Genomic DNA, 19,280 nt, shown 5'->3' with positions numbered 1-19,280 from the left:
GAATTTTATCTTGTTAGATTTAGATTCTGTTTTATAAAGTATGCCTAAAAATATTTTTGGACTTTGTTCTATGACATGGTTAAGTTACTGGAAAACAGTTGGTTGCTTTTGGGTCTTGCTTTTATGTTTTGTTTGAATGGACCAGAGCTAGGTTTAGTCTAGGTTAATTTTTCCCCTCCTTCTGAGGCATTATGCTTCTTCGTACTCTGATGCAGTATGAATTAGTTGGTTTTCTATTCTGGCTTTCGAGAACAGCCATTATTTGTGTCCTTGTGTGAGGTGTGGGTGCTGTCATTTCTAAATGTTTGGTGGTTCTTTCCCTGGCCTTGAATAGTTCTCTCACAAGCAGGTGCTGATTAGTTACTCAACATATTGTAGGGTGAGCCTCTGTAGATCTCTTCATTTTTCTCTCTCTCTCCAGCTTTCTACTCAGTGCTGGTCTCCCTTGTGAGCTCTAGCCACCTTGGCTTCCTTGGACTCCCAGCTCCATTTCCTCAACTTGGGGAGCCCACAGGTTCTGCCTGGGTTCCTTCCACGGCTTGGAGACTCTCAAGGCAGTAAGCTGGGCAAATGTATGCTTGTGTTGTTTGTTTCTTGTCTCCCAGGGATCACTGTCTTTTGTTACTTGTCTAAAATCTTCAGTATTATTGTTTCATACATTTTGTTAGGTTTTTATTCTTTCATGCAGAAGGCTAAATCTGGTCTCTTTCATTTCATCTTGACTGGAAGTGGTATTACTGTGGTTTTATTTTGTATTTTCATATTGACCAGTGATATTGAACTCATTTTAATTTGCTTATTGACCATTCATGTGTTTCTCTTGGGAAGAGTTTGTTTAAAGCTTTAGCCTTTTTCCTTCTTTCTCTCCTTATTTTTTCTTTGTCTGTTTTTTTCTTTCTTTTTTTTTTTTTTTTTGCATTGCAGAAGGTCCTTATATGTCTTAGATACCAGTCCTCTGTTAGATAAGTGTTTTGTAAGTACTTTCTCCAAGTCTGTTGTTTGCTATTTATTTTCTTAACTGTGCCTTTTGATGAGCAGAAATGTCTAAGTCTGATGAAGTCTAATTTATCAGTTTTTTCTTTTATAGTTGTTGCTTACTGTGAGCTAAGACACTTTTGCCTAACCCTGAAGTCATGAAGGTAATTTCCTTTGTTTCCTCTAAAACTTTTTGTTTTTGCTAATTTATATTTAGGTCTGTGATGCATCTCAAATTAAGTTTTATAGTTTTTTTTTGCATAATTGTTTCTACACCATTTTATTAAAATGTAACTTTTAAAAATATTTCATTTTATTTTTTTGGGTGCATTGGGTCTTCATTGCTGCACGTGGGCTTTTCTCTAGTTGCAACGAGTGAGGGCTTCTCTTGTTGCAGAGCACGGGCTCTAGGTGTGCGGCCTTCAGTAGTTGTGGTATTTGGGCTCAGTAGTTGTGGCTCACGGGCTCTAGAGTGCAGGCTCAGTAGTTGTGGTGCATGGGCTTAGTTGCTCTGTGACAACTAAGAGAAGATCTTTATGAACTGTATTCATAATAATTGTTTGAAAGGACTTGTATACTAATTCTTCTTGTCGTTTCAAGATTGACATTTCGTTTGACTGGTTTTTGTTTTATTATGGGGTATAATTTCGTGCTTCCGTATATGTCTTTTTTTTCTTTTTTTGTCTTTTAGTTGTTGTGAATTTTATCTTTTTTTATTTAAAGGGATCCCACCAGTTGTGGGATCTTCCCAGACCAGGGCTCGAACCCATGACTCCTGCATTGGCAGGCGAATTCTTAACTACTGTGCCACCGGGGAAGCCCTGCACTATTTTATTGAGAAGAGTTTCTTTTCCTCAGTGGGTTGCTTTGGTGAAGTATTACATGGCTGCAGAAGTGGGTTCTGTTTCAGAAATCTTTATTCTGTTACACTGATCTGTTTGTCCTTATATCATTACCAAACTTTTGATTATTTGTCACTTTATAGAAAGTCTTGAAATCAGATTTGCAAGTCCTTCAATCTTTTTCATCTTTTTCAAGATTGCTAAGTCCTTAGCACTTCCACAAAAAGTTTGATATTTGCTTTTGCATTTCTCTGAAAGGCTGATGAGATTATGATTGCAATTGCTTTGAATCTGTAGATCAATTTGAGGAGAATTGACATGTTGACAATGTTAGATATTCCTGTTCATTAGCATGGCATATCTCTCCATTTATTTAGGTCATCTCTGTGTTTTTCCTGAGCAGTGTTTTGTAGTTTTCAGCCTTTGGTTTTGCCTGTCTTTTTTTTTTTTTTTTTTTTTTTTGAGGTACGCGGGCCTCTCTCCGTTGTGGTCTCTCCCGTTGCGGAGCACAGGCTCCGGACGCGCAGGCCCAGCGGCCATGGCCCATGGGCCCAGTCGCTCCGCGGCATGTGGGATCCTCCCAGACCGGGGCACGAACCCGTGTCCCCTGCATCGGCAGGCGGACTCTCAACCACTGCGCCACCAGGGAAGCCCCTTTTGTTTTTAAAGTTATTTTTATTTTGAAATATTTCATGTTATTTGATATTATTGGAGGGAGTATTTTAAAGAATTCAATTTTCAGTTATTCTTAGTATATGGAAATAGAATTGACTTATGTTTATTGATTTGTGTCTTAACAACCTTAACTCACGTTAGTTCTACGAGTTTTTTTGTAGACAACTTAATTCGATTTTTCTAATAGTGATCCCGTTATAAGGCTCTTTCCAATTTGTATTTTTATTTTCTTCCCTTATCGCATGCACTTAGGTCTTGGTCCCATTCTTTGGGGAAAGCATTCAGTTTTTTTTTTTTTTTTTTTGCGGTAGGCGGGCCTCTCACTGTTGTGGCCTCTCCCCTTGCAGAGCACAGGCTCCGGATGCGCAGGCTCAGCAGCCATGGCTCACGGGCCTAGCCGCTCTGCGGCATGTGGGATCTTCCCAGACCGGGGCACGAACCCGCGTCCCCTGCATCGGCAGGCGGACTCTCAACCACTGCGCCACCAGGGAAGCCCAGCATTCAGTTTTATGCCATTAATTATGTGAGCTGTAGACTTTTATTGATGATCATTATCAGGTTGTTTTAAAATACAGGTTTTATTATTGCTTAAGTATGGCAGGGAAGGCTAACAGATCAGGAGATGATTGCCGTTGAAAAGATAATTCGTTATACTCACAGATTCCCCAGAGGAGGACGGGTATACCACAGCCTAGGAAGACACATGGGGAAGCACCCTAATTAGGATGCAGGAGGTGTGAACGGGGAAAAAGTAAAGGCAAGAGCCTTTATTTTGGTTTCTGTGGGAAGAAATAGTCAAGGACTCGTAATCAGGTTTAGGATTGTCTAGTTTGAATAATATCAAGGGCTTTGGGGTATGGGGCCTGCCCCTAGTTGTCTGGTACCTGGCCCTGGGGTGATTAGGGCCAGGGAATATAGTAGCCAGTGTAAAATAGATAGAGATGGTTGGGGGTATGAGCTTTGAGTTGGTTGGTTTGCATATGAAAGCAAGCTGGGGAGTTGTTTGCTATCTCCAGGAATTAGCTAGCCTTGGGAGGGACAGCCCTCCAGGGTCAGCAAGGCCTCAAAGTATTAAAAATACAGAATGAAAAGGTATGATTAACAGGTTGAGTAGGATCTCTTCTCTTCCTAGTTTTGTGACAGTTTATGACATGAATGGATGTTGTTTTGTCAAATACCTTTTCTGCATCTGTTGAGATGATTATGTGATGTTTTTGCAGAATTAATATGATGAATTTCATTGTTTTATTTTCATATGTTATATCAACCTTGTATTCCTGGGATAAACTCTGCTTGGTCATGGTGTATTATTCTTTTTTTATATTGCAGGATTTACATTGCTAGTATTTTTATTAAATATTTTTGCATCTGTGTACTTCAGAGATGTTAGTCTGTAATTTTTTTTGTAGTTTCTTTTTAGGTTTTGGTAGTAGTGGTATATTCATTAGTATTTTTTGTGCTGAACTTAGAAAATGATTTCAGAAGTAGTCTATTTTCTAGAAGTGCTTGTGTGAGATTGATTCTATTTTCTCCTTGGTGTTTGATGGAATTTACCAGTGAAAAAATCTGAGCCTAGAGTTGTATTTTGGGGAAGGATTTTGATGATGGATTCAATTTAAGGGCTCTTCAGATTTTGTTTCACCTTGTCAATTTTGGTAAATTGTATTTTTCAAGGCATTTTTCCATTTCATCTAAGTTGTTGAATTGTAAAGTTAATAATCTTTGGTTTTTTAGTATCTGTGGGTTCTATAGTGATAATTCCTCCTTTATTCCTGATATTGGTAATTTTTGTGTATGTTTTATATTAGTTTAGCTAGTAGTTTATCAACTTTGTTTATCTTTCCAAAGGACAGTCTTTGATTTTAAATTTTCTCTAGTGTTTCTATCTCATTTTTTTCTACTCTTTACTTCTTCTCACTTTGGGTTAGTTTGCACCTTTGTAGATTCTTTAGGTAAATCTTAGGTTATTAATTAATTTTATAGCTTTTTCCCCTAGCATGGTCAGGGAACATACTTTGTAAGATTTCTTTCTCTCTTTCTTTTTTAAATTTTATTTTTGGCTCTATTAGGTCTTGGCTGCTGCTCGTGGGCTTTGTTGAGGTGTGTGGGCCTCTCACTGCAGTGGCTTCTCTTGTTGCGGAGCATGGGCTCTAGGCCCGTGGGTTTCAGTAGTTGCAGCGTGCAGGCTCAGTATTTGTGGCTCGTAGTCTCTAGAGCGCAGGCTCAGTAGTTGTGGCGCACGGGCTCAGTTGCTCCATGGCACGTGGGATCTTCCCAGACTAGGGCTGGAACCCGTGGCCCTTGCATTGCAGGCGGATTCTTAACCACTGGGCCACCAGGGAAGTTGCCTTCATATGATTTCATTCCTTTTAATTCATTGTGTCTTATTTTGTGGTGAATGTACCATAGTCACCTGAAAGGAATGTGTACAGTGGTTTTAGTATTGCTCAGATTATTGATTTTTTTGGGGGGGAGTGTCTAATTTTGTCAGTTACTGAGAGGTGTTAAAATATCTTACTGTGTTTGTGGAATTGTGTACTTGTGTTGGTTTTTGTTATATGTGTATTTTGAAGTGTTGTTATTAAGTACACATTTATGGTTATTATGGCTCATTATTTGACATTTTTCATTATGAAATGTCCCCATTTATCATCACTAATTTTCTAGCTCTTGAAATCTCTTTTGTTTGTGATACTAAGTATAGCTACTCACCATCTTATACTTTAAATTTGTATGGTATATCTTTTTTTATCCATTTATTTTCGACCTGTTTGTGTCTCATTTAGAGCATGTCTCTTACAGATGATACATTGTATAATTGGGTTTCACTTTTATATCTGTGCCAACACACTCTGCCTTTTAACTAGTCTCTTAAGTTTAGTCTCTTCACATTTAATGTAAATATGTGATTGGGTTTCCATCTACCATTTTATGAAGTTATTTTCTGTTTGTCTCATTTTTTTTCTTTTTAATATATTTGAAACTTACTTTTTTTAAAATTAATTAATTTTTTGGGGGAGGCTGCGTTGGGTCTTTGTTGCTGCACACGGGCTTTCTCTAGTTGTGGTGAGCAGGGGCTACTCTTCATTGCAGTACGTGGACTTCTCATTGCGGTGGCTTCTCTTGTTGTGGAGCATGGGCTCTAGGTGCGTGGGCTCAGTAGTTGTGGCTTGCGGGCTGTAGAGAGCAGGCTCAGTAGTTGTGGCGCACGGGCTTAGTAGCTACAAGGCATGTGGAATCTTCCCACACCAGGGCTTTGAACCTGTGTCCCCTGCATTGGCAGGCGGATCCTTTTTTAACTACTGAGCCACCAGGGCAGTCCCCCTAAGTTACTTAAAAAAAAATGGTTTTAATGATATAAAATTCACATATCATACAGTTCAGCCATTTAAAGTGTACAATTCAGTAGTTTTCACTATATTGACAGAATTGTGCAGCTATTGCCATTATCAATTTTACAACATTTTTATCACTTCAAAAAGAAGCTGCTTTGTTCATTAGCAGCCACTCCTCATTATCAAACCTCTCCAACTCCTGGCAACCAGTAATCTAATCTCTGTCTCTGTTCTGGACATTTTATATAGATGGAGTCATACACTGTGTGGTGACTTTGTGTGAGTGACTTTTTTCTTTTAGCAAAATGTTTTTAAGGTTCAGTCATGTTTTAGCATGTATTAGAACTTTATTCCTTTTTTTGTTGAATAACATTCCATTGTCCGGATCTGGCACATTTTATTTGTTCACTCATTAGTTGATCGGCATTTAGATTTTATCTATATTTTAGCTATTCTGAATAATGCTGTTTTGAACATTTCCATAAATGTTTTTGTGTAGATGTATGGTTTCATTTCTTTTGGGTGTGGAATTTTTGACCCATGTGGTAACTGTGTTTAACTTTTTGAGGAACTGCCAAAGCAGCCACACCATTTTAAACTCATCAGTGATACACGAGGGTTCTGATTTCTCCACATTCTTGCCAACAGGATTTGTTTATCTTTTGATTTTAGCCATCCTCGTGGTATCTCATTGTGGTGTTGATTTGTATTTCCTTTTTTTTAAAATAAATTTATTCATTTTAATTATTTCCTTTTGGCTGCGTTGGGTCTTCGTTGCTGCACATGGGCTTTCTCTAGTTGTGGCGAGTGGGGGCTACTCTTCGTTGCGGTGCACGGGCTTCTCATTGCAGTGTCTTCTCTTGTTGTGGAGCACGGGCTCTAGGCGCGCGGGCTTCAATAGTTGTGGCACATAGGCTCTAGAGCGCAGACTCAGCAGTTGTGGCGCACGGGCCTAGTTGCTCCACAGCATGTGGGATCTTCCTGGACCAGGGCTCGAACCCGTGTCTCCTGCATTGGCAGGCGGATTCTTAACCACTGCACCACCAGGGAAGCCTGATTTGTATTTCTTTAATGAATGTTAGACATCTTTTCATGGGCTTGTTTTGGTCATTTATGTGTTTTCTTTGGAGAAATGGCTATTCAGATCCTTGCCCCAGTTTTTAATTAAGATTTTTATCTTTTTTTTTAACATGCCTTTTTTTTTTTTTTAAGGTTTTATTTATTTTTTTTGGCCATGCCTTGCAACATGTGGGATCTTAGTTCCTCAACCAGGGATCAAACCCGAGCCCCCTGCAGTGGAAGCATGGGGTCTTAACCACTGGACCACTAGGGAAGTCTCTATATATCTTTTTATTATTGAGTTATAGAGCTCTTTATATGTTCTGGGTATAAGTCCCTTATCAGATATATATCTTGTAAGTATTTTATTCTGTGGGGTTTTTTACTTGATGGTATCATTTTCAGAACAAAAGGTTTTAGGTTTGGAAAATTCCAATTTATCTATTATTTCTCTTGTTGCCTCTGCTTTTGGTGTTGTATCTAAGAAACCATTATCCAACCCTGAGTCATGAAGAATTTACTCCAGTTTCATTCTAAGAGCTTTATAGTGTTAGCTCTTACATTTAAGTATATGATCCATTTTGATTACTTTTATATATCATATGAATAAGGGGTCCAACTTAATTTTTTGCGTGCAGAGAATTTTCAATGTATCAGTTTTATAGAGCTGTTTCTGTTTGCATTAGTTTCTTAGTGTTTCTCTAGCAATTTCAGTATATTTCCTTACCTTTTTTACAGTCTATTTAGCATACCCACTTATAGTTAATATTGTATCACTTCTTGTAAAGTGTAGAAATCTTGTAACTGCAGAGATTCTTTTACATCACATCACCTCTGTCCATTGTTACTTATGCTATTGTCTATTGTCATATGTATTAGAGCTACATATATTATAAACCCCAGAAGACAGTATTACAATTTTTGCTTTCAGTAATCATATATATTTTTAAGAATTTAAGAACTAAAAGTCTTTTATATTGGGTTGGCCAAAAAGTTTGTTCGGGTTTTTCCATAAGCTCTTACGAAAAAACCCAAACGAACTTTTTGCCCAACACAGTATTTACCCAGATATTTACCATTTATGGTGTTCTTCTTTGCCTCCTGAAGAGTTGTGTTTTTCATCTAGTACCATTTCCCTTTATTCCGAAGAATTTCTTTTAGCCTTTATTGTAGTCCATATCATCTGGTGATGAATTCTGTTTGCTCTTTCTTACCTAAAAACGTCTGTTTCACCTTCATTTTGAAGGATATATTAGTTAGATACAGAATTCTGGACTGACAGTTCTTTTCCTTCAAGCACTTTAGAGATGTTTGTTTTACTGTTTTGACTTCCATAGTTTATGAGAGATCAGCTATTAATTCAATCACTGTTTCCCTGTCTTTGGTGTGTCATTTTCTTTTGGCTGCCTCTTGAAGACTTTTGTTTGCTTTTCATGAAGCAGTTTGGCTTGTTTGGGATTCACTGTGCTTCTGGAAGCCATAAATTTGTCTTCAAATAGAGGAAATTTTCATCCATTATTTTTTCAGAATTTTATTTACTGCTATATTCTCATATTCATATTCTCTCCCTCACCTCCTCCTCCTCTTCCAGGCCTTCAGTTATACGTGGTGGCTTCCTGATACTGTTCAATAGGTCCCTGAAGCTCTGTTCATTTTTTTCACCGTTTTCTCTTTTTCAGATAGATCCTATCTATTGATGTAGCTTCAAGCTCACTGACTCTTTCCTTTGTCATCTTGATTCTGTTGTTAAGCCCATCCAATGAATTTTTCACTTCATGTATTATATTTTTAAATTTAAGAATTTTTGTTTAGTTCTTTTTTGTTTTTAAAGATTTATTTATTATTTATTTTCTTTATTTTTGGCTGCATCGGGTCTTATTTGCAGCACGCAGGATCTTTGTTGAGGCATGTGGGATCTTTTGTTGCAGCGCGTGGGCTTCTCTCTAGTTGTGGCGTGTGGGTTTTCTCTTCTCTAGTTGTGTCACGCAGGCTCCAGGGCATGGGGGCTCTGTAGTTGTCGTGAGTGGATTCCAGAGCACATGGGCTCTGTAGTTTGTGGCACGCCGACTCTAGTTGAGGCGTGTGAGCTCAGTAGTTGTGGTGCGCGGGCTAAGTTGCCCCGCGGCATGTGAGTTTCCTGACCAGGGATCGAACCTGCATCCGCTGCATTGGAAGGTGGATTCTTTAACACTGGACCACCAGGGAATTCCCTGTTTAGTTCTTTTCTTTTTGTTTTAATATTTATTTATTGATTGATTGCTGCATTGGGTCTTCGTTGCTGTGCATGGGTTTTCTCTAGTTGCGGCGAGCGGGGGCTGCTCTTCGTTGTGGTGCGCAGGCTTCTCATTGCAGTGGCTTCTCATTGCAGAGCATGGGCTCTAGGTGCGTGGGCTTCAGTAGCTGTGGCACGCGGGCTCGGTAGTTGTGGCTCATGGTCTCTAGAGCGCAGGCTCAGTAGTTGTGGTGCACTGGCCCAGTTGCTCTGCAGCATGTGGGATCTTCCCGGCCCAGGGCTCAAACCCGTGTCCCCTGCATTGGCAGGTGGATTCTTAACCACTGTGCCACTAGGGCAGTCCACTCAGCAATTTTTGAAATAGAAATTAATTTTATGATGGATTTAAAAATATTTGGTAGTTTTCAGTTTATTGCAGTTTTTATCTCTGTTAGCATTAAGTGATTTCATCTTTGGCCAGCAGGAGCCTCTTTAGGTTGGACCATAGGTCCTTTTGACATGACTAAAGCAGTCTTTTATAGGTTCCTTGCTGTTTGATAGAACAAGGTATTCAGGGCATATTTGACCTAGACCTGGAATCATCCACTTCTTTCAGTAGTTCTGGTTCCTTTGGGAAATGCTGTTTGGAGACCCCAGCCTGGTTGCTCTGGGTGCTTATTTCTACTCTGGTAGTCATGAGTCTTTCTAAAACACAAGAAAAAATAGGTTAATTAATATGTATTTTTATCTTTTGCCTAAAAGAAGAAGTAATGATGATAAATGTTTTATCCTACACATACTTTTTTAATGCCACAATTACATCTTTTATATAATACGAGGAAGATCAAACTTAAAGTTTGAATTTATTCTTCTTATTTAGCCTATACTTTTTAAAAAAAATAATTATTATCTTGCTGCTTTCTGTAATACAGTGGTGTTCGAAGTCTGAGTAAACCAGTATAGCTGAATGGCTTGTTAATAGCCACAGCCTCCTAAAAGTCACTATTTTGTGTGAACTTGATTTAGTGAAGTATACTGAGTTTTATACTTTGGAAAAGAATCTAATGTAAAGTAGAAAAAGTATTTGGAAATTGATGCCTGCGTTATAAAGATGGAAAGTAGATGCATGCTTTCTTACTATACTACGTGATGTAAAAAAGAAGGAACCACCTTATATAACTTCCGCTTGTTTGGACCGTTTCAATTAAAACGTTTTTCCCCCCACTTTGTTAAAATGTGAGATCTTGGAATCCAAAAAATAAAACAAATGAATGTATATAACAAAACATAGGGACTTCCCTGGTAGTCCAGTGGCTAAGACTCCGCACTCCCAGTGCACGGGGCCTGGTTCGATCCCTAGTCAGGAAATTAGAAGTCACATGCCACAACTAAAGATCCCGCATGCCTCAGTGAAGATCCTGCGTCTGGCAACTAAGACCCGATGCAGCCAAATAAATAAATAAATAGTAAAATAATATAGAAACAAACAAAACAGAAACAGACTCACAGATACCAAGAACAAGCAAGTGTTTACCAGTGGGGAAGGAAGGAGCGGGGGAGGGGCAAGGCAGGGGATTAAGAGATACAAACTACTATGTATAAAATAGAAAAAAAATGTAAGATCTTCAATGTGTGCTTTTTTTTTTTTTTTTTTGGTCTCCTTATAATCTGTGTACCCTCTTACAGGATTTACTTGTGCATTTTAACAGTACCTCTCACTTATTAAATAAGAATGCATCCGTGGAACTTTAATAGTAACATGTATAGCTGCAGCCTGCCCTGTGAAACTTTTCAGGTTGGATTAGTTTACTGTAGGGTCTGGAATCTCTGTTGTCCAGAACCTGATTCTTTTTTCCTGAGCTTAGGGTATAGCCTCTAATTATAACTTAACCTTCTTTTTCTGTAATTATTTCTTTCTCTCAAGTCTTCTATATATCTATTTTTACCTTTAGTAAAAGACTAAAGGTAAAGACATAGTAATAGTATTTTACTTATTAGCATGTAGTTTTCTTTTAGAATTTTCTTCTCTACATTTTATAACTCATTTAAAATCTTTGGAATATAGCATTAGTTCCCTCATTGTTATACAGTTGGACTTATAATAAAAACTTCATACTCATAAACAGTGATATAAAATATTTCTGTACACATATCTTTTCATGTCTTGAAATTAAAGTGTGTAAGTGATATAAAGATGACACAGTACTTAATAACTGCCATTTCTATCATATTTCCTTTGGCTCTCTAGAAGTGAAGTAATTGAATCAGTATTTTTCTTTTTTTATAATGAATGATACTATTGTCTTTATTGTAAATTTCATATAGTGCATTGATTCTCACAGAATGCTTTCATTGATTTAAAAAATATTTTTTAAAAATTTATTTATTTGGCTGCATCGGGACTTAGTTGTGACACGCGAGATCTTGGTTGCGGTGCGCGGGCTTCTCTCTAGTTGTGGCGTGCAGGCTTCTTTCTAGTTGTGGTGTGTAAACTCCAGAGTGCGCGGGCTCAGTAGTTGTGGTGTATGGGCTTAGTTGCCCCGTGGCATGTGGGATCTTAGTTCCTTGACCAGAGATCGAACCCACGTCCTCTGCATTGGAAGGCGGATTCTTAACCACTGGACCACCAGGAAACTCCTATTTGTAGACTTTAAGGATGGCCATTCTGACCAGTGTGAGGTGATACCTCATTGTAGTTTTGATTTGCATTTCTCTAATAATTAGCGATGTTGAGCATCTTTTCATGTGCCTGTTGGCCGTCTGCATTTCCTCTTTGGAAAAATGTCTGTTCAGTTCTTCTGCCCCCCCTTTTTAAAATTAATTAATTCATTTATTTTTGCCTGCATTGGGTCTTTGTTGCTGTGCGCTAGCTTTTGCTAGTTGTGGCGAGCGGGAACGACTCTTCATTGCGGTGTGCGGGCTTCTCATTGTGGTGGCTTCTCTTGTAGCGGAGCACAGGCTGTAGGCACGTGGGCTTCAGTAGTTGTGGCATGCGGGCTCGGTAGTTGCGGTTCGCGGGCTCTAGAGCGCAGGCTCAGTAGTTGTGGCTCACGGGCTTAGTTGCTCCGCGGCTTGTGGGATCTTCCGGGACCAGGGCTCAAACCTGTGTCCCCTGCATTGGCAGGCAGATTCCTATCCACTGTGCCACCAGGGAAGTCCCCTTCTGCCCATTTTTCAATTGGGTGGTTTTTTGATGTTGAGTTGCATGAGCTGTTTATATATGTTGGGTATTAACCCCTTATCAGTCACATCGTTTGTAAATATTTCTCCCATTCAGCAGGTTGTCTTTTGTTTTGTCTATGGTTTCCTCTGATGTGCAAAAGCTTTTAACTTTAATTAGGTCTTATTTGTTTATTTTTGCTTTTGTTTCCTTTGTTTTAGGACACAGATTAAAAAAAATTGGTGTGATTTATGTCAAAGAATGTTCTGCCTGTTTTACTCTAGGAATTTTATAGTATCTTGCCTTAAATTTAGGTCTTTAATCCATTTTGAGTTTATTTTTGTATATGGTGCTATAGAATGTTCTAATTTTATTCTTTTATATGTAGCTGTCCTGTGTTACCAGCACCTTTTGTTGAAGAGACTGTCTTTTCTCCATTGTGTATTCTTGCCTCTTTTGTCATAGATTGACTATAGGTATGTGGGTTTATTTCTGGGCTCTCTATTCTGTTCCATTGACCTATGTGTCTGTTTTTTTTTATTTTTTGCCGGTACCATACTGTTTTGTAGCTTCATAGTACAGTCTGAAGCGAGGGAGTGGGATTCCTCCAGCTCTGTTCTTCTTTGTCAAGATTGTTTTGTCTATTCGGGGTCTTTTATGTTTTCATAGAAATTAAAAAATCATCTGTTCTAGTTTTGTGAAAAATGCCATTACTCATTTGGTAGGGATTTCATTGAGCCTGTAGATTGCCTTGGGTAGTATGGTCATTTGAACAATATTAATTCTTCCAATCCAAGAACATCTTTCCATCTGATTGTGTCATCTTCAGTTTCTTTCATCAGTGTCTTATAGTTTTCTGAGTACAGGTCTTTTACCTCCTAGGTATTTTATTCCTTTTGATGCAGTGGTAAATGGGATTGTTTCCTTAATTTCTCTTTTTGATAGTTTGTTGTTAGTGTATAGAAATGTAACAGATTTCTGTATATTAGTGTTTTTTTTTTGGCTGCATTGGGTCTTTATTGCTGTGCGAGGGCTTTCTCTAGTTACAGCTAGTGGGGGCTACTCTTTGTTGTGGTGAGCAGGCTTCTCATTGCGGTGGCTTCTCGTTGCAGAGCACAGGCTCTAGGTGTGCAGGCTTCAGTAGTTGTGGCATGTGAGCTCAGTAGTTGTGGCTCACGGGCTCTAGGTCGCAGGCTTAGTAGTTGTGGCATACAGGCTCAGTAGTTGTGGCACATGGGCTTAGTTGCTCCGTGGCATATGGGATCTTCCCAGACCAGGACTCGAACCCTTGTCCCCTGCATTGGCAAGTGGATTCTTAACCACTACGCTACCAAGGAAGTTCTGTATATTAGTTTTGTTCCCTGCAACTTTACTGAATTTCATTGATGAGGTCTAGTAGTTTTCTGGTAACGTCTTCAGGATTTTCTGTGTGGAGTATCATGCCATCTTCAAACAGTGACTTTTTACTTCTTTTCTAATTTGCACTCCTTTTCTTTCTTTTTTTGTTTTTTTCTTTGATTGCTGTGGTTAGAACTTAGAAAACAATGTTGAATAGTGAAATTGGGCATCCTTATTTTATTCCTGATCTTAGAGGAAATGTTTTCAGCTTTTCATCATTGAGTATGATGTTAGCTGTGGGTTTTTCATATATGGCCTTTATCATGTTGAGGTAGGTTTCCTCTCTGCTCACTTTCTGGGGAGCATAAACAGACGTTGAACTTTATCAAAAGCTTTTTCTCCATATATTGAGATGATCGTATGATTTTTATTCTTCAATTTGTTAATGTGTTATATAACACATTGATTAATTTGTGGATATTGAAAAACCCTTGCATCTCTTGGATAAATCCCACTTGATCATGGTGTATAATTCTTTTAATGTATTGTTGGATATGGTTTGCTACTGTTTTGTTGAGGATTTCTGTATCTATGTTCATCAGTGATAATGGCCTGCAATTTTTTTTTTTTGTGATATTTTGTCTGGTTTTGGTATCAGGGTGATGGTGGCCTCATAGAATGACTTTGGAAGTGTTCCTTCCTCTGCTGTTTTTTGGAATAATTTAAGAAGGATAGGTGTTAACTCTTCTTTAAATATTTGAATGTTTGGTAGAATTCACCTGTGAAGCCATCTGGTCCTAGACTTTTGTTTGTTGGGAGCTTTTATTTTTTATGTATTTTAACTTTTCTGTTTTGGCTGCACCGCATAGCTTGCGGGATCTTAGTTCCCTGACCAGGGATCGAACCCGGCCCTCAGCAGTGAAACTGCAGAGTCCTAACCACTGGACCACCAGGGAATTCCCTGTTGGGAGTTTTTAAGTTACTGATTCAATTTCAGTACTTGGTCTGTTCATATTTTCTACTTCTTCCTGCTTCAGTCTTGGGAGACTGTACCTTTCTAAGAATTTGTCCATCTCTTCTAGGTTTTCCATTTTAGTTGTGTATAGTTGCTAGTAGTAGTAGTAGTAGTTTATTTTTGTTTTGTATTTCTATTTCTTTGTATTTCTGTCCTGTCAGTTGTAACTTCTTTTTCATTTCTCATTTTATTGATTTGAGCCCTCTCCCTTTTATCTTTTTAATTTTTTTGGCCACACGCCACGGCATGTGGAAACTCCCTGAACAGGGATTGAACCTCTGCCCCCTGCAGTGGAGGTCTTAACCACTGAACCACCAGGGAAGTCCTCCCTTTTTTTCTTGATGAGTTTGGCTAAAGGTTTATCACTTTTATTTATCTTTTCAAAGAACCAGCTTAGTTTTATTGATCTTTTCTGTTCTTTTTTCCATTTCTATTTCATTTATTTTTGCTCGGATCCTTATTTCTTTCTTTCTTTCTACTAATGTTGGGTTTTGTTTGTTCTTCTTTCTTTAGTTGCTTTAGATGTAAAGTTAGGTTGTTTATTTGAGATTTTTTTGTTTCCTGAGGTACAAGCTTGTATTGCTATAAACTTCCCTTTTTTGCAACTGCTTTTGCTGCATCCCATACGTTTTGGATCATCCTGTGTTTTTTTTTTCTTTTTTGACCACATCACGTGGCTTGCGGGATCTCAGTTCCTTGTCCACGGATTGAACCTGAGCCATGACAACGAAAGCCCGGAATCCTAACCACTAGGCCACCAGGGAACTCTCTGGATCATCATGTTTTTGTTTTCATTTGTCTCTTGGTATTTTTTGATTTTCTCTCTTGATTTCGCTAGTGACCCATCGGTTGTTTAGTAGTGTATTGTTTAGCCTCCACATGTTTGTGTTTTTCATAGTTTTTTTCTTGTAGCTGATTTCCAATCTCATAGTGTTGTAGAAGATGCTTGATATGGTTTCAGTTTTCATAAAATTTACTGAGGCTTGTTTTGTGGCCTAGTATGTACGCAATCTATCCTGGAGAATGTTGCATGTGTGCTTGAAAAGAATGTGTATTCAGCTTCTTTTGGATGGAGTGCTCATATATATAGATATACATATCTCTCTATATGTATCAATTAAGTGCATCTGCTTTAATGTGTCATTTTAGGCCAGTGTTTACTTAGTGTTTTTCTGTCTGGATGATCTGGCTGTTGATGTAAGTGGGGAGTTAAAGTCCCTTACCATTATTTTATTCCTGTCAGTTTCTCATTTTATGTTCATTAGTATTTGCTTTGTATATTTAGGTGTTCGTATGTTGGGTACATATACTTTTACAATTGTTATATCCTCTTTTTGGACTTATCCCGTGATCATTATGTAGTGTTCTTTGTCTCTCATAACAGTCTTTATTTTGAAGTCTGTTTTGTCTGATACCGGTATTGCTGCTCCAGCTTTCTTTTGATTTTTCCATTTGCATGGAATACCTTTTCTACCCCCTCACTTTGAGGATGTGTGTGTCTCTAGATCTGAAGTGAGTCTGTTGTAGGCAGCATATATGTGGGTCTTGTTTTTGTATCCATTCAGCCAGCCAATGTCTTTCGGTTGGAGCATTTAGTCCATTTACATTTAAGGTAATTATCGATATGTATGTTCTTATTGCCATTTTGTTGTTATGGATTTGTTTTTGTAGGTCTTTTTTTCCCATTCTTCTTCTCTTGTTTTCTTCTCATGATTTGATGACTATCTTTTGGGTTATGGTTGGATTTCTTTTTCTTTTTTATGTGTCTATCTGTCATAGATTTTTGGCTTGCAGTTACTATGAGAATTTGGTATAGCAGTCTATATATATATATATACGGGATTGTTTTAAGTTGCTGATCTCTTAATTTCAAATGCATTTAAAAAACCCTGCATTTGGGGGCTTCCCTGGTGGCGCAGTGGTTGAGAGTCCGCCTGCCGATGCAGGGGACACGGGTTCGTGCCCTGGTCCAGGAAGATCCCACATGCCGCGGAGCGGCTGGGCCCGTGAGCCATGGCCGCTGAGCCTGCGCTCTGCAACGCCACAGCAGTGAGAGGCCCATGTACCACACCAAAAAAAAGGAAAATAAGAAACCTTGCATTTATATTCTCTTCCCCTCATGATTACTGTTTTTTTTAAAAAAACTAATTTATTGTTGGCTGCATTGGGTCTTCATTGCTGCGCGCAGGCTTTCTCTCTAGTTGTGGCGAGTGGGGGCTACTCTTCATTGCGGTGCGCAGACTTCTCATTGCGGTGGCTCCTCTTGTTGCAGAGCATGGGCTCTAGGCACGCGGGCTTCAGTAGTTGTGGCTCGCGGGCTCTAGAGTGCAGGGTCAGTAGTTGTGGCATACGGGCTTAGTTGCTCTGTGGCATGTGGGATCTTCCCGGACCAGGGCTCGAACCCGTGTCCCCTGCATTGGCGGGTGGATTCTTAACCTCTGCGTCATCAGGGAAGCCCATGATTACTGTTTTTGTTATAGTTTACATCTAATTGTTTTGTGTATCCCTTAACTGCTTATTGTGGATGTAGATGATTTTTACTACTTTTGTCCTTTAACCTCCCTACCAGCTTATTGCGTGCTTATTCACTATTTTATTTTAATTTCTTGCTCGTATTTTTCTTTGTAACTCATTTATATTACTATATTATATGCTTCAAACATCTTTGGAGAGTAAGATAGGGTACAAATAATAAGTGGTCATATATGATTTCTAGGAATGTAGTCTTCATAGTAAGACAGTGCCACTGTAACTCTTTATTATTTTTACAATTATTTCAGTCCCCTTGTCAGTAGTGAAAAGAAATGGCAATACTGGCTTGGTGTTTATTTCTGGTTTTAAATTGTGGGAGTGGTAGAGAGGGATCCATAATAATTCTGAGTATCATTGTGCTGTGAATGAAAAGAGTAACTAGAATAATTAAAGCAGTTCTTTCCTTCCAAAGGCAGGTCAGCACATGTGAGATCATGCCTTCCTATTTGAATCAAAATTCTGAATTTGAGTTTGGTTCTTTATTTCAGGAGAAACCAGATCCAACTGAGTACGTAATAATCCTGGTTGATTCTACTCAGAAAGCAAAGGAGGAGAGGCACAGGGTAAAAACTGTGCCCCAATCCTATGTTGAGAGAATCTTTTTATTTTTATTAATACAAAATTAGAAAAAAAAATTGTGGCAGGAATTTAAATGTTAAGTAAAACTACTTTTTAAAAGGTGTTGTCTGTGTCTGGTACTGTGAGGAAGATCAAACGTCAAGGAGAATTACTTTGTGAGGATCTTTGTGATACACTCTTGGTGGCAACTAGTACAAATGCCACTACCATATTTTTAATAGTTTTGAAGTTACAGGGAAGATGTTATACTTTGGTAATCTGAAAAATCTCTTTGTTCCCCCCCCCCTTTTTAATAGAGATGTGAACTGTGTCCTCATAAGGATGGAGCTTTAAAAAGAACAGATAATGGCGGTAAGTGCAGAGAATTCTGAGAAAAATTTTCTTGAACACTGGAGTACAGATGTATTTTAAAATATCTGGTAATTCATATTATATCAAAGTGTTTGCTGCTCAAATATTTTTAACAGTACTGGATGTAATTTTTAATTTTTAAAAATTGAAACACAACTTTTCTACTTTCTGGACAACTTAAGTTTTGTTTTATTTTGGTGCAGAATGATCCACATACTTCTAATTAAAATCTTGATTTTTTTTTTTAAATGGGTACAGTTTCTTATATTACTGTTGGGAAAATAAGCCACTTTTTTTTTCTTTGTTAGAGATAAAAATCTGTTTTATATTCTTTTTCTCCTGTTTTGTGTATTGTTAGACAAATGATGTTTCTAATGCATGTTAATTTTAACACCCTGTGGATCCTTCTTGCTTGAATATAAACAAATTCTGACTTCTCTTAAATTTTGGTGTGCTTTCATAAGACCCCTTTTGTATTTCTAATTTTCATTTCCATTTTTAGTTACCTTTCTTAGAGAAATCCATGTTTCTTTATAGGTCAGTACCATTCTTAAATGTGTAGACATTAATTTATTAAACTGTGGCATTTTATGAAAATTAAGTAACTGATGAAGAAACTCAAAATAGTAGAGATAAAACTAGTACTATTAGTATATACTTCCATTTTGGGAAGCCAGCTCTGAAGTATTTTTGGTATAGAATAGTTTCATGGCATGAGTAAATAAAAGGGGAAAATACAATGTTTTTGGCTAGCACTATATACATATATATAAATATTTAAATCTAATGTTTAGACTATAAGTCACATTATCCAAAATTTTAAATATTAAAAATCCTCGCTCCTACTCCTGTTCACCGTTATCTGCACAGTTTCTCAGTACAGTTTATGCCACCAAGATAGTTGCTGTTACTACTTTTTTGGATACCCAAATAAATATGAGGAAACAAAAATCTTCTGCAATGTTATACAAATGGATGAATATTATATATACTCTCTTGCATCTTAAGTTTTTCCCTGAACAGTTTATCTATTATCAGTATAGAGCTTTCTTTTTTATCATGTTATATAATCAGCTGCCTGTTTCTCATCTTTTGCTTTTATGACTAATGCTTGTATATATGTCATTTTGCTTCTGTGCAAAGACATCTGTAGGTTTTTATTAATTCCCAACAGTGGAACTGTTGGATCAAAGAGATTTTACAATTA

The 19,280-nt window shown here is 37.9% G+C and overlaps 1 protein-coding gene across 12 annotated transcripts in view; it reads left to right on the top strand.

Annotated features, from left to right (window-relative positions):
* MLLT10 (MLLT10 histone lysine methyltransferase DOT1L cofactor) overlaps positions 1-19,280 on the top strand; it is a 244,697-nt gene that overhangs the window by 35,251 nt on the left and 190,166 nt on the right. For 11 of the 12 annotated variants that reach the window (XR_014015434.1, XM_081229500.1, XM_081229508.1 and 8 more), the window contains one exon: positions 18,019-18,073. Coding sequence is in view for 10 of the 12 variants with exons in the window: in XM_081229508.1 (XP_081085634.1) it covers positions 18,019-18,073 (55 nt within the window). In the remaining 2 variants the exon portion in view is untranslated. Of the gene's footprint in view, positions 1-689; positions 1,140-18,018; positions 18,074-19,280 lie in introns of those variants that run through there. The other variant, XM_081229509.1, reaches the window with a different exon arrangement.

This window comes from Mesoplodon bidens (genome assembly GCF_964165515.1).
Source record: "Mesoplodon bidens genome assembly, chromosome: 3".
In the NCBI taxonomy this organism is placed as follows: domain Eukaryota; kingdom Metazoa; phylum Chordata; class Mammalia; order Artiodactyla; family Ziphiidae; genus Mesoplodon; species Mesoplodon bidens.
Note: the sequence above shows the minus strand (reverse complement) of the source record. Positions and strands in the feature narration are given on the sequence as shown.